The following is a 15668-nucleotide window of genomic DNA, read 5'->3' as shown; positions in this document are numbered from 1 at the left end:
TTGCAAGACAAGGCCTCTCAACTCTGTGGGTTATATTACTATGAAAGTATGAGAGACAGGACAGGTGTCTTGCTGAAGAGGTGACTACATAGTCTCCCCTACTGGGAAGATTTTGTGTGTATATGTGTGTACACATATACATAGGTGCACACACACTACCTGAAGGAAGTGCTCCATCATAACTGTAATTCAAAGCCTGGATCCATTACAAGGATAAAGGAATAAGAGAATCTGTCTTTTTAATTTTTCAGGTTGCTGACTGCTATGATGGAGATGAAGAGACTGACAACAGAATCCATCACATTTTTAATGATGAAAGAGAAAAGCAAATACAGCTACTCCAAAGAAAAACCTATGTTTAATGTTGTGAGTTGAATGACTGCTTTTGATTTTCTTTCCTTCCTAAGCACTTCCATGACTGAAAAGAAATCTGGCATGAAAGTAATTACAAAAGATTGTTGATTCAGGATACTGAATGGGAAATAGAGAGTCTGATGCAGTAAATAATAATTGAGGCTACTCCTTTATAAGTATTCATTGGGGGATATTCTTCAATAAATGTTTGGTCAGATCACTTTAAAACAGGAAGTTTGTATCTCAGGAGAAGTGGGAGCTGTGTCAAATTGGTTGATATCAAAAAGAGACTTTGCTTGAAATTTGTTTTTGTCCCTTGCGACACAGTAAAATTTTCGATGCATCATTTTAGGAAAATTGTTGTTTTAAATACTTCTGTGTCATGCATTTTAAAGTGTGATTTGAGGAAGATTTGGTTGCTATTCTCACAAATGTAAATGCTGAGAGTAAATTACAATCTATTTCTTTTTTTTTTTTTAATACAGGATGAAAAAAGGGAGAAGCATTTTTCTATACCAGAACGTTCTGTTTTGAAAATAAGTGATACTCCTCAGTAAGTAACAATTGGTAATACACCTCTATAAATTATAATTGCAGGTACTCTGTAAGGACTGTGTACACTTTGGACAAGTGTCTCCTATTATAGTTTCTGGTTGTCTGAAATGCTTTTGTGAGTAGAATTTGTGTGTCTCTGTGGAAACCTGTATTGTTATAGGTATGTGTATCCACACACACACACTACATACATACACTATACTTGTTAGTGATAATATATGCTTGTATAATATTTACCTGTAATTATGAGCAATGAAATCTCGATAAAAAAGTATCTCTTGCTTATAATAAACACTGCCTTTTATTGTTATTGTCTTTTAATTTTTACGTTTCAGTGATTAGAATGCTGAGGCACCACCTTGAGGAATTTTAGTAGAATTTTTATTTAGCCTAGTACTTGTTCTATCAGTATCTTTTGTTGAACTGCTAAGTTAGAGGGGTGTAAGCATACCAAGCAGTAGTGAGGGACAAACACAAAGACACAAACATATATGCATATATTCATACATCATCATCATCATTTAACGTCTGCCTTCCATGCTAGCATGGGTTGGACGGTTCAACTGGGGTCTGGGAAGCCAGGAGGCTGCACCAGGCTCCAGTCAGATCTGGCAGAGTTTCTACAGCTGGATGCCCTTCCTAATGCCAACCACTCCGGGAGTGTAGTGAGTGATTTTATGTGCCACCGACACAGGTGCCAGATGAGGCTGGCGAACGGCCACGCTTGGATGGTGCTTTTTATGTGCCACCGGCACGGAGGCCAGGCGAGGCTGGCAATGGCCACAATCGGATGGTGTTTGTCACATGCCACCGGCATGGAGGCCAGTCAATGCGGCGCTGGCTACAGCCACGTTTGGATGGCTCTCTTACGTGCCACCAGCACTGGTATCACAACTACAAATTCCATTGATGTTGAGCGATTTCGAATTTCACTTGCCTCAACAGGTCTTCACAAGCAGAGTTTTGTGTCCCAAGAAGGAAGGTATGCACAGGTGGACTGACTACATCCCAGGTAGAGGCCATGGGTTATGGCCTCACTTGTCCTGCTGGGTCTTCTCACGCACAGCATACTTCCAAAGGTCTCGGTCTCTGGTCATTTCCTATATATATTTATATAATCCAAATAAGAAGACTTCAACACATCTTTAATGGTCAGTTGTAGTTGTTTTTGTTCGAGCTCAGCTTTTAATGTAAGCTCACACAAAAGTTCCGAATGAAAATTGACATATTTGCAATCACAAAACCGTTATAGATATGATACTCCCTACATTGAGGAACCTTATTAAACTAGATCTTTGGTCAGACACAACTGATGTTATTGACTGGTTTAAGAATTTACTTTACAAAATACAAAAAAATTCATACAGATAGATATCAACTTGTACTACTCATCTATTAAACTTGTACTTCTCAGTGAGGCTATAATCTTTGCCATCAGGAACACCTCTTTATTTAAGGACACCAAACCAATTGTAGCAGCTAGGAAAACAATATTTACTTTGAATGACAGCCTCATAAGGACAGACTAGAATATTTCAATGTAACTATGGGTGCAAGCAACTCAGCCCAAGTTACCAATTTGGTAGGGTGAAACTTATTGCTGCAAATATCTTTGTGTGTGTGTATATATATATATATATATTATATATATATATATATATATATATATATTATATATATATATATATATATTTATAATAAGATTAGATCGTATACGAGTGGGTATATATTTGTAAAAAAGAAGTTTGAAAATGCCACTATATTAGATAAATTTTAATTTTTACATGTTTCGGTTCTTGAAGTAACGAACCTTATCAAAAAGAATTTTTTATAATAAAGATTATAATGGAATAGTTCATAATTGTTTCATACATTCAATAGAGTCCATGCTATATACATTCAATAGAATCCATGTTCTTGAAAAGGCGAAAAATATATTATAAGGTGTAAGTCGTTCTTTACTGTTTTGTCAAGTGTAGTGCAGGAGTTCATTATAGATTTTACCTTGTGTTCCGATGGGAGCAACAGTAGTGATTCTACTACCAGGCCCAGTCTGATCTGGCAATGTTTCTACGGCTGGATGCCCATCCTAACGCCAACCACTCCATGAGTGTAGTGGGTGCTTTTTACGTGCCACCAGCACAGGGGCCAGGCGAGGCTGGCAATGGCCATGACCGGATGGTGCTTTTTACGTGCCACTGGCACGGGGGCCATGTGAGGCTGGCAACGGCCATGATTGGATGGTGCTTTTTACATGCCACCGGCATGGAGGCTCGTCAGGGCGGCACTGGCAATGGCCACGTTCGGATGGTTCCCTTACGTGCTGCTAGCACTGGTATCACAGCTGCAATTTCCATTGATGTTGATCGATTTCGAGTCTGATTCTCACTTGCCTCAACAGGTCTTCACAAGTAGAGTTTTGTGTCCCTAGAAGGAAAGGTATGCATAAGTGGGCTGGCTACATCCCAGGTAGAGGCCATGGGTTATGGTCTCACTTGTCCTGCCAGGTCTTCTCACGCACAGCATACTTCCATAGGTCTCAGTCTCTGGTCATTTCCTCAGTGAGACCTAAAGTTCGAAGGTCGTGCTTCACCACCACATCCCAGGTTTTCCTGGGTCTACCTCTTTCACAGGTTCCCTCAACCGCTAGGGTGTGGAACTTTTTCACACAACTATCTTCATCCATTCTCGCCACATGACCATACCAGCGCAAACGTCTCTCTTGCACACCACAACTGATGCTTCTTAGGTCCAACTTCTCTCTCAAGGTACTTACACTCTGTCGAGTATGAACACTGACATTACACATCCATCGGAGCATACTGGCTTCATTTCTTGCAAGCTTACGCATATCCTCAGCTGTCATGGCCCATGTTTCACTGCCATGTAGCATGGCTGTTCGCACACATGCGTCATACAGTCTGCCTTTTGTCACCAGCAGAAGTAAGAGCTCTCTGAACTTTTCCCAGGCTATTCTTACTCTAGCAGTTACGCTTTTAACACACCCGCCCCCGCTACTGACTTGGTCACCTAGGTAACGGAAGCTATCAACTATTTCTAGTTTTTCTCCCTGGAATGTGGCGGAAGTTGGTCTCTGCGCATTTTCAGTGTTTATTGCTCCTGAGCATCTGCCACATACAAAAACTATTTTCCTAGTTAGCCTTCCCTTGACGTTGCTGCACCCCTTATGTGTCCATAGCTTACACTTGGTGCATCTTATAGAGTTTCTACCTACGCCTTTTCTACAGATCGAGCAGGGCCATCTACCTGAAGGCGTTTGTGATTTGTCTACGTTCCTACTTATTAGGACTTTGGTTTTAGCTAGGTTGACTCTAAGGCCCTTCGATTCTAATCCTTGCTTCCACACCTGAAACTTCTCCTCCAGTTCTGATAGTGACTCAGCAATTAGAGCAAGGTTATCAGCGTAGAGGAGCTCCCAGGGGCATCCTGTCTTGAATTCCTCTGTTATTGCCTGGAGGACTATGATAAATAGGAGGGAGCTGAGGACTGAACCTTGGTGGACCCCTATCTCTACCCGGAATTCTTCACTGTACTCATTGCCAACCCTCACCTTACTAGCAGCGTCCCTGTACATGGCTTGCACAGCTCTCACTAACCATTCATCTATCCCTAGTTTTCTCATTGACCACCAGATAAGGGATTGGGGGACCCTGTCGAAGGCTTTCTCCATGTCAACAAAAGCCAGGTACAGGGGCTTATCTTTGGCTAGATATTTCTCCTGCAATGCTGAAGCAAAGTAACACCAAATATATAGTGCGTGTGTTTTTATTGGCTAAACTGGCAAAATGACCATTCCTAAATACAATAATATCTGTTTCAACACACGATTTCACATCAAAAATCTTGCAAAGCAAATAAACGTAATTATCTTTATTACTATTAATAATAGTAGTAGTAGTATTGCTATCATTATTTTCTTCTCATTATTCTTGCTGTCTTTGTTGATATTGTTTTACAATTAGCCTTCCTTTTTTTTATTTGTTATTTTCTTTATTTTATCACTCTATATTTATGATTCTACACCAAAATTACTTTTCACTTTTCCATTATAATTTGATTCTGGTAATTCTGGCATCACAATCCACATCACTCCTCTTCTTCCTTTCAACTATTCACTTTCGCTTTCTTCTCTTCTTTCTCCTCCCACTTCTTCCACTTCTACCTCATTTTTTTGTCCTCTTCCTCTTTTACTACTTATTCATCCCCTAACCATATTTTTACTTACTTTGGTATTAACAATGTTCTTGTCCTGTCCATTTTTCACAGTCAGTTTACATTTTTATCTTTATTCTGTTTACTTTTTTGTTTTCTCCTGATGTAAGCAAAACACACAGCCTGGCAGATGCACAATGTAAGTGCGTACTTTTGTCGTAGGTCTGAAGAAATGCCACTCTAACTCTTCACAAAATCCATACAACGGTTTTACCTTTGTGAAGCCTAGATTTTCTACACCTGAAGAATTTTGATATTAGTCTGAAATCTGACAGTGTAGATAGCCTAAAATTCAGGTTGAGTGCTGCATAGGATATATCCTATCTTTCTACCATCCCAGGACCTTATATACAACAGGCTTCTTTCAGTTTCCATCTAATAAATCCACTCACAAAGACACTTTCCAATGTGCCATGCAGTGGGACTGAACTAGGAACTAGGTGGTTGGGAAGCTTTCTTGACACACAATTGTAATTTCTATATAAAATATATTGAAAATATTCACATATCTTAAATGAAACAAAATACAAATTTAAAGTTGATCTTTGAGCTTCACTGGTGTTTTCCATGAAAGTGCAAATGGATGTTAGGAGGAGAACTCCTCTAACAACATTTGTCTCATTTAATGCCTCCTTAAGCAAGGTACATAACTCCTTATACCATTTGCTTGTTTGGCTTCTGCTTATAAGTCTTTTGATACTGACTGGTCTGAACTCATCCTGGTGCAACTATACAAAACCTAATTTTTAAAAGTTTTCATGTGTAAATAATTTATTATAATTATTATAATAATAAGCTTGTTTGTAAGTTTGTCCAAAATCATGCAATAAGGAAGTAGCAATGTAAGTAAGAGTAAAAAAGAGAAGAGACAAAATGGTGATAACAATGAGAGAGGGAGTCAAACAGTGCCTCTTGCCTTCTCTCTCAACAAAACCCTTTTCCCTTTATTGATGAATGCTGCCTCTCTCTTTCTCTCACTGTCTCTCTCTATCTACAGATGCACACACTCTCTCATTCTCTCTCTCTCTCTCTCTCAACAACAATATTTTCAGTTTTTATTCAATGAACGCTGATTTTTTTTCTGGTAAACATTAATAACAATATATAAGATAAGTACTTAAGATTACCTAACTCAGGTGGTAATATAGAATTAAATTTTTTTTTCCTATGGCTTTCATTACATCATCATAGCCCACTGTAGTTCACTCTTTTATATTTGGTTATATAGAGGTCTATGTAACCAAAATTGTTGGATATTGTTGGTTCCCTCTCTCCTATTCCCCAAGAATGTGTGAATGTGCCTATTTTAGGAACCATTACTATCATCATCATAATCATTATCCATTTTCCTTTGCTGGCATGGTTCTGATGGATTTCTTTGCATCAATTCCATGTACAAAGTAGCATGTAAGTGGGATTGACTGATTCCTTCCTTGTTGCTGTTGCCTTTGTTAGAATTATTGGCAGAATCCTTACCACAGTGAGCAAAATGCTTAGTAGCATTTCGTCCACCTTTACATCCTAAGTTCAAATTCCGCCTAGGTCAATTTTGCTTTTCATCCTTTTGGTCTCAGTAAATTAAGTACCAGTAAACACTGGGGTCAATGTAATCAACTAGTACCCTCCCCTCCACAAATTTCAGGTCTTGTGCCTAGAGTAGAAAGGATTTTTTCTTCTGGCAGAATCGTTAGCACTCTGGGCAAAATGCTTAGCATCATTTCATCCAACTTTACGTTCTGAGTTCAAATTCTACTACAGTCGACTTTGCCTTTCATCCCTTCGGGCCAGTAAAATTAGTACCAGTTAAACACTGGAAGTGGTGTAATTGACTTAACCCCTTCCCCAAAATTTCAGACCTTGTGCCAAAATTTGAAATCAATATCTAAGGTGGTGAACTGGCAGAATTGTTAGCACACCAGGAAAAATGCTTTGTGGCATTTTGTCTCTCTTTATGTTCTGAGTTCAAATGCCTCCAAAATCACCTTTGTCTTTCATCCTTTTGAAGTTAAAATAAGCTGTAGTTGATATAATCAACTTAACCCCTCCCCCAAAATTGCTAACCATGTGCCAAAATTTGAAACCGTTGTTGTTGTTAAAGCAGTAGATTGGCAGAACTGTTATAAGCACTGGACAAACTTTCTTGCTCTATTTGTTCTGGCTTCTTACATTTTGAGTTCAAATTCTGCATTAGTCAACTTTATGTTTCATTCCTTTTCAGTCAATAAAGTGAAAAACTAGTCATTTTACTGGATTAATTGGAATTGACAAACACCCTTTTCCCCAAATTGCTGGCCTTATCACCTAAATTAGAAACAATTCTCATTAGTTCAGTAATATAATTGTTACGATATATTTTCACTACACAGCTCTGTCTACCCCAGGGATAGACCATGTTTTGCTTTGTTTTTCTTTCTTTATATATTATGATTACAATAATTTAATTATGGAAGAAGGAAAAGGAAAGAAAAAATTAAGCTTCTAACAATGCCAAAAGTTTTATAAAATCCTTGATATTTAAGGCACAAAAGTCCATCCTCAGAAGGAAACAGTCTGGGAAATGTCCAGTTATATCTGGTGTGACTGAACATTTCCTACACTGTTTCCTTCTGAGGATCGGCCTTTGCACTTTCCCTTCTTCTACAATGCTTCAAGCAAACTACAACACTCTTATTGATTTAATTATATTTTATTGTAATTTTCTAGGTCTGTTATATTTTACAACTCATTGGCGCATAAGCGAGATACTGTGGTGAGTGTCTATGTTGACTCCCCATTTGTTATTGTCAGAGATCCTAGGGGAAAGATCATTCCTTCACAGATTGACTTGTTCTGGACTGACCGGGATTCTGTCTCCACAGACGTCTACAAGGTGTCATTTGTGATGGCCATCCAAGCATTGGGCATTTGCCAATACACAATCGAGAAAACACACAAACTGTCCACAAAAAAAGCTGTGCCATCGGAGATAACATTTTACAACTCAAACATGAACATGGAACATTCCAGTTCAGTGTTCACAATAAAGAAGTCCCCATCAAAGCCGTTCAGTCTTGAGAACTATTACATGAAGGCTGGCTTCAGCCAGGCAACAGGGCTGTTACAAAACATCACATTTAAAGCAGAGGGTATTACACACCCAGTCAGCATCAAATTTGTAACATATGGCACTCGAAAATCTTCTGAAAAGAGTGGTGCTTATCTATTCCTGCCAGATGGTGAAGGTCGAGAAGTAACAATTGTCGACCCATTCATTCATGTCATTCAAGGCACTGTTGTGTCTGAAGTGAGTGTCTTTGTGGAAAATGTAGAGCATGTTGTGAGGTTATATAATTCACCAGGTGCAGACAGTTTGTCACTGGACATCTACAATATAGTGGACATTAGAGACAAGCTGAACTTTGAGATGGCCATGAGGGTGTGTAGTGATATTAAGAGTGAGGACAACTCTTTCCACACTGACCTAAATGGTTTCCAGATGCACCGGCGTAAAACATACAGCAAGTTGCCTTTGCAGGCCAACTACTATCCCATGCCAACTGCTATGTTTGTGGAGAATTCTCAGAAACGATTAAACATCTTGTCTGGTCAGTCACTTGGAGCTGCCTATCTGAAGCCTGGTGAGATGGAAGTGATGTTGGACCGTCGCCTCAACCAAGATGATAGCCGAGGTCTGGGCCAGGGTGTGCTTGATAACAAACAGACCCCTAACAAATTCCGGCTTCTTCTTGAAATAAGAAAGATTTCCCCTCTTGTGAGTATATTTAATATTAATTTCTTTCTGTGAATAATTTTGTGTTGAGTCTGAATATTTTGACAAATGAATGAGTGAGTGAATGAGGGCATATCACCTCTTTGTACTACATGACTGACTACACAAGTGACTAGCACTATCCCTACTTTGATTTTCACCACTTCATTGACTATCCTTGACAGGCCACCTGCCTTCCCTCCTTTAATGTTTTTCAATCACTTTGACTCTACAGGTGTCATCTTCTTAACTCATCCTTCTGTTGGCTTTATATAGAGAAGGCTTCTGTTTCCCACACTTTCTCTATATTCATCAACTTTTCATAGCAGCATTTCCAAGAATTTCTTCTCAGCATGGTAATGGAGAGTGTACTATTGTCACTCTAGATATACTTTTCCTGAATGATGTATTGATTCACATACTGACACACTGCTTTGCAATTTAAAACACTTTACCCCTCTCATCATAGTACATTGACAAACCTCTTATTTTCTGCTTCTTTCTTTGCTTTATGTTGTCTAGCTTTTCATCTAGTTTCTTGATGTTCTTCCCTACTCTCATCTTATCAGTCATATAGCTTTGATGGGTCTGTCTCTTGTACCATTCCCCCATCATATCATCATGTTTGGTTGAAACTTTGCTGCAGCAGGCTGTCTTCTATATTTATACTCTTTGTCTTAGGTCATTTTTCCTTCTCAACATATTCCTCATCTGAAATCTCTTTGAATCAGTGTTTTATAGAGATCTTTCAGTTTCCACACCTTTCTCCAGATTGTCTCATCTCTGAGTCTGTGTAATTCTTGTTTTTCAAGTTACTAATCATCAAACTATGTTGAATGCTACATTCTTCACCCGTGAAAAACTTAGCTTTCATAATTAGCTGGCCGTCCTGTTTCCTAGTGAGTGTGTAATTTTTTTGGCATACATGTTCACATGAGCAGCAGATGGTCATGTGACTGGGTTTTTTTCTGGAAGATAACGTTGCAAATGTCTTGGTCATTTGTGCTACAAAACACTGAGCCTTCATTCCTTTTACTATATCTATAGCTTCCATGTGTGCATGAGTAGGTATCTATGTGTAGCCTAACATATCCATTAAAGTCATCAGCCATGATAATAAGGTTGCTGTTTATTCATTATCAAAATGGTCTATAATAGAGCCACATTACAATGGGTGTAAAACAGACCCCCAAATGTTTCTATTATTCATCCTACCACTACTACCATTACCATCACCATCCTCAGTTTTCTGTCCATTTTTGTCTCCCCATTCCTCCAAGCTTTCACCATTTCTTCCCATGGTCTCTTCCTTTCACAAATTCCATCACTTGGACTGCTCAACAGTTTTGGCATGACTGAAATTTTCCATAGACATTACTTACCTATGCCAGCACTGTCTTCCCTCTTATGCATTATGTACAATTCTTCTCAACCACAGTAATTTGTGCATAGAATTGCATTTTTTTGTTTGGTTTTTAAGCCTAAATATTAGAGAATATTACAAGAGAATTGTTAATCTTTTTTTTTTATTCACTTCGGTGCATTGCCATTTTTGGGATTGCATGACTAGGGGGCGGGGGAGTTAAATGATGTGTCATGAAGAGTTTAAAATCTCTATAATATTACATTCTTCTATGTTGATGTTAATTTGGCACAACTTACATGTCCTAATTAGTAGTGGAGTAGAGCTTTTGAAAGTATAGTAACTTGTTAAATCAGATTCCTTTTTAATTATTGTTAAAATTTTTCTTTGAAATTATAAAGCTCTAACAAACTATATCAACTATCTCCCCCAAATATATTTTTTGCAGCTTGAAATGAAGAACCAAGTAAAACCTCTCTCATTGCTGGCCCATCTCACTTCATTGCACCTCATCCACCCACTGTATGTGTCACCAAGGAATCCCGACAGTAGTAATATTGATCTTCAGCTGTTACCTTCCTTCTCTTCTACCCTTGATGGCAGTAGCAGTGGTCTGACATGTGATGTGCATCTGTTGAACCTACGCACTTTGCAGAACAAGGATGATGACCCCAGCCTAAAATTTGTGCCACAGAACAGTGCTGCACTCATCTTGCACCGCTTCTCATTTGACTGTGATTTCCCCAACCTGGGACTCAGTTGCACAATTGGAAATGGAAAGGTAAGAATCTTATAGCTACCTTTTGCAACACCTGTCACTACCACCACCATCCTACTAACACTGTTACTATAACAACACAGAGACAACGGAGCCTCTGTATCGTTACTTGATCTGTTAGAAATATCAGTTAGCTCTCCCTCAAATCCAGTCTTTGGATCAAGAGTAACTTTCTTTTATCTCTCACCCAGGGGAAAAAGGAAGAAAACACACACTCAGGTGCTCACAGACACACACACATGGCTACTGCCCTACCCTCTCTGAAAGTAAAAAAAAAATTATTTTGTTAATTTTCACTTGCATATCCCTCATCGTTTTTAATTGAATGATTTTTTTACTTTTTTTTTAACTGTCTTTAAATGAAATTATCTAATTAGTTAATTTGTTTCTTTTTTTTTTGTTACTAGGTGGACTTGAACTCTTTATTCAAAGATATAAAACTGAAGGACATTCGCAGCACATCTCTGTCTTTGCTGTATGAGAGTAACTCCTCTCTCTCTCAGTCTCACCTCTTCATCAAACCAAATGACATAAGTGCCTTCAAGATCACACCATATTAAGCTGATCAATCGATTCACTGCACTGACACACTGATTCTCTGGCCAAAGGAATTGATCCACTTACTGAATGGAATCAACAACAGAACTGTTATTCTGGAATGACCATGTGGTTGCTCATCTTACTAGAAATAACAGTGAAATTCCCTGTTTCTCCTGTAAATATTACACTGTACCATCCGTAAACTAAAAGATAAAAACAATATGCCTAGAATTTTAAAAAATGGGATGGTCATGACTGGAATACCTTTGAATAGGTTGGACCTTAGGGTTTAAGCAATAACTAGAATGACTGACTGTCTGACCATCATTGTTGAAGTAGTTTAAATAATGGTGGCAGTAGTGGTGGAGGTTTAGACTGCTACTGGCTCTGCAACCACCACCACCACTATGACCACAACCACTGCTGTCACTGTGTCCATCCCTCCCAGTGCCACCTGGTGACAAGAGAGCCTCTATGTGATCACCCGACATGCTAGAAATAGCAGCAAAAAAGTGAAAGACAAATTGGATAATGCAGTCCACAGGACATAGTGCCTAGAAAATGAATAAATGGGATGGTTATAGCCGGAAACTAATAAATGGGATGACCATAACCTTTAATCATGAATAGATATGCTCAATCAAAGCTGACATTGGGCTAAAGCCATTACAGCAACAACAACAACTAAAACTACTACTACTAACTATCATTGTTGATGGTGGTGGTGGTGGTTGGGAAGGTGAGAATAATGTTGTTGATTGTGATGATAACAGTATTAAGGATAAAAGATGGTGATGATGGGTGATTGATAATGGGGTGGGGGTGATGGGGATAGAGTATTAAGGATGCTGGATGGTAGTGATGATGATGTTTCTGATGACAACAGTTGATGGTACAGTAGGATGAAAAATGTACACCTATGCTTGCTCATACAGGTGATGATGATGATGATGATGATGAGAATAAGGGATTACTGATGTTAACAATGATGGTGGTAATGATGACTGGCTGAGGTGGTGGAGCATAAAGTAACCTGTTACTCCCTCCCTTTCTCCATGCATTTGTTTCCTTCTTGCTCCACACCTCCATCACCCTCCATCCACTCAATCACCCAACCACAAACTGAGAACACTTCACCTGTCCCTTTCAATTGGTCACCACCACCACCACCTTTCAACACTATATAAGTCAACGGGAGTGGGAGGGGGACATACTTCCCCAACGCTACATTTTGGCTTGTTAGAAATAGAAGTCAAATTGCCCTTGAATCACAACTTGTCTTAAAAAAAGTGACCACCACTACCACTACGAGACAAAACAATGTATGTCTTTAGATATTACGCTCTATTGCTTGAAATAGCAGCCAAATTTCCCTTAAATCACAATCCTAGTTTTAAAAAAGAGACTTCAACTTTGAATCAAAGCCTGCCACGACCACCAAATAAGTCATATTTCACTTAGATTTAAAAAACAAATGAAGACAATTGTGTTACTGTTATTTATTGCTGCTGCTGCTGTTGCGTATGTGATGATTGTGAAGGTCAAAGTTTGAGATTCTATGGTGGTGGTGGTGGTGGTGGTGGTGGTTGTGGTGGTGGTGGTGGTGGTGGCGGTGGTGGTGGTGGCTAAAAGAGAATTTTCTTTGATTGTCACAAATGTTTACTTGGTTTTTTTTTAAACCATATATTTGAATTTGAATATTTTCACGTGTATGTATCTGTGCATGTAATCAGAGGTGTATATGATGCCACATGCTTCATACTGCTAGTGTTTAATGCAGTTCTATGTGATTGGTAATAAAATAAAAAAATTTCTCTTGTGTATGAATGTGTGTGTGCATGCGTATAATATATAAATATGTATGTATGTGTATATATGTATGGATGAATGTATATATGTGCATGTACGTCTATATATATATTATGTAAACAGATATATTTGTATATATGTATTTACCTGTATGAGTATCTATCTGTTTATATATGTACACACATGTATATTTGTGTGCGACTCACACAAGTACATGTATTTGTATACACATATACATACATATAACTACACTCAACAAACATATATATACATTTGTTCGCAGATTTAATGTTTGGTCCCCCCCCCTTTAGTATAGGTTAGACAAACGCTTTTTATTGAAGCGTTCCACTCTGCTGCTCTTCCTCTTGCTGACTCTTTTTTCAAGTTAGTGATTTTTATTCTGCTTGTCTTTGAAGGAGGATTTCTTGACTGGCAGTTGTCAGCATAATGTCACTGCTTTTGTCTTTCAAGCAAAAACATTACTAAAACAAAAACACAGAGAGAGAGAGAGAGAGATTCCATCTATCAATTTCTCTCACAAAGCTATAGTAGAAGATGCTGGCCCAACATGCTGCACAGGGGTATTGAATCCGAAAATCATGTGGTTGCAAATAAAATTTCTTAATCATATAGCCATGCCTGTGTGTGTGTGTGTGTGTGTGTGTGCACATACATACACCTGTATATACACACAGATATTATGTATAAAACTATAACAGATGAAGCAATTTACATTTCTTGAGAGCCAAAGCACATACCATTCACTCTAGAATTGAAATGCATATATATATATATATATATATATATATACACAGAAACGTATTGAATGACTTCCAATTTCTTAGTGTCTTGCTACAGACCAAATATCACTCAGTGGAGCCAGGACTACAGCTAATAATGTTTTCTTTGTCTGAAGAACATTTTATGTAGTTATAGTCATGACTCCATTGATTGTTCTAGTGTTGTATTTCACTGAATCAGCTAAGACATGCTCACAGGTACACACACACCTACTTACCTACACCTATTTTGGCTTAATTTGGGCAGAGGGAATGACAGGTGCTCTATGATGTAATCATTAACAGGATCACCTTGAACTGACCTCTTAGATTGTAAATATCTTACATTATTTATGTGTGTGTGTATATAAATATGTATATATGTATATAGACATATATGCATTTTTAAAATCATCTGTATTAAATTTTCAAATATTTCTTTTTCATAAAGATTTTGTTGTTCCTTTTTTCTTGTTGAGAAGAGAAAAATAATTCCAGATATTGTCTTCTGTTCTGTTTGTAATTCCATACATTCATATATCTGTCTGTATTGTTACCACCTGGTGGCCATAACCCGAATTTACAGAATCAACAAAGATAGGATGAACCCAAAACAACAACACACCATGAAATTTTTTGTAAAATATTATTAACAATTGTCAGCATGGAAAAAACAGCCTACATACAAAAACAAATATATACATTAACAAAAAACCAATGCCACACAATACATGCAGTCAAAGTATTTACAAAGGTAACATATAAATACAGTTCAGAAATTCAGACTCAGAATTGCGGCTTCACCAACTTGATTTCACAAACTTGGATCTGTAACTCTGGATTCACAATTTTTGGTTTCACCAAAATTGGCCTCACACAAACCCTGGCCATACAAATTTGCTTTTTCAAAAAGATGGATTCCAAACATTTAGATTTCATAAAATCTGGACTTCCATTTTAGTACAAATTCAATTTTTGAACCTTAGACCCAGATGTGACACAGAAATTTTTAAAATCTGACGGCAGTTCTGGCGAATTCCTGGAGCATAAAATAAATCCCTAAATACCTAACACAAAGCACAGAGTGCGTAAACTAAGCAGACAATCACAGCTTCCAAAATCCAATTGAACAACTTTGTCTCACAGAAAAAACTGTCAGAAAAACTGCGGGGTATAATTATCTTTGCTTATAAAGGTTTGCCAAGGTCTAGCCAATATGTTATAGTTTCACAGTTTTGGCTAATAATACCTAGCTTCCCCCATTTTGACAATGGACAGTGCAGCATGAAAAACTGTTTACCTGTTTAACTTAACATTAGGATTTAATATTTCCTAACATTCCTTTCCCCTTAAAAGGGAAAATTTTTATGCGCAATAAACAATTTTCAAAAAGATACAAATATCATCCAGAAAATGTAGAAGTCAAATATGTACTTGTACATAAAATATATACATGGTAAGTGCTAACACCTGGATAGTGCAAGTAAATTAGCATTTCCTGCAATATGA

The 15668-nt window shown here is 37.9% G+C and overlaps 1 protein-coding gene across 1 annotated transcript; it reads left to right on the top strand.

Moving 5' to 3' along the window:
* Positions 1 to 228: 228 nt before the first annotated feature.
* LOC115231987 (alpha-mannosidase 2x-like) lies at positions 229 to 13383 on the top strand. The gene is made up of 6 exons (XM_029801860.2): positions 229 to 366; positions 840 to 907; positions 7846 to 8893; positions 10702 to 11034; positions 11439 to 12301; positions 12585 to 13383. The coding sequence occupies exons 1-5, from the start codon at positions 265 to 267 to the stop codon at positions 11589 to 11591; spliced, it is 1704 nt and encodes a 567-aa protein (XP_029657720.1). The 5' UTR covers positions 229 to 264; the 3' UTR covers positions 11592 to 12301; positions 12585 to 13383.
* The last annotated feature ends 2285 nt before the right edge of the window (positions 13384 to 15668 follow it).

This window comes from Octopus sinensis, unplaced genomic scaffold (genome assembly GCF_006345805.1).
Source record: "Octopus sinensis unplaced genomic scaffold, ASM634580v1 Contig19039, whole genome shotgun sequence".
Classification (NCBI taxonomy): Eukaryota; Metazoa; Mollusca; class Cephalopoda; order Octopoda; family Octopodidae; genus Octopus; species Octopus sinensis.
The sequence above is the reverse complement of the archived record's forward strand: the minus strand, read 5'-3'. Positions and strand labels throughout refer to the sequence as shown.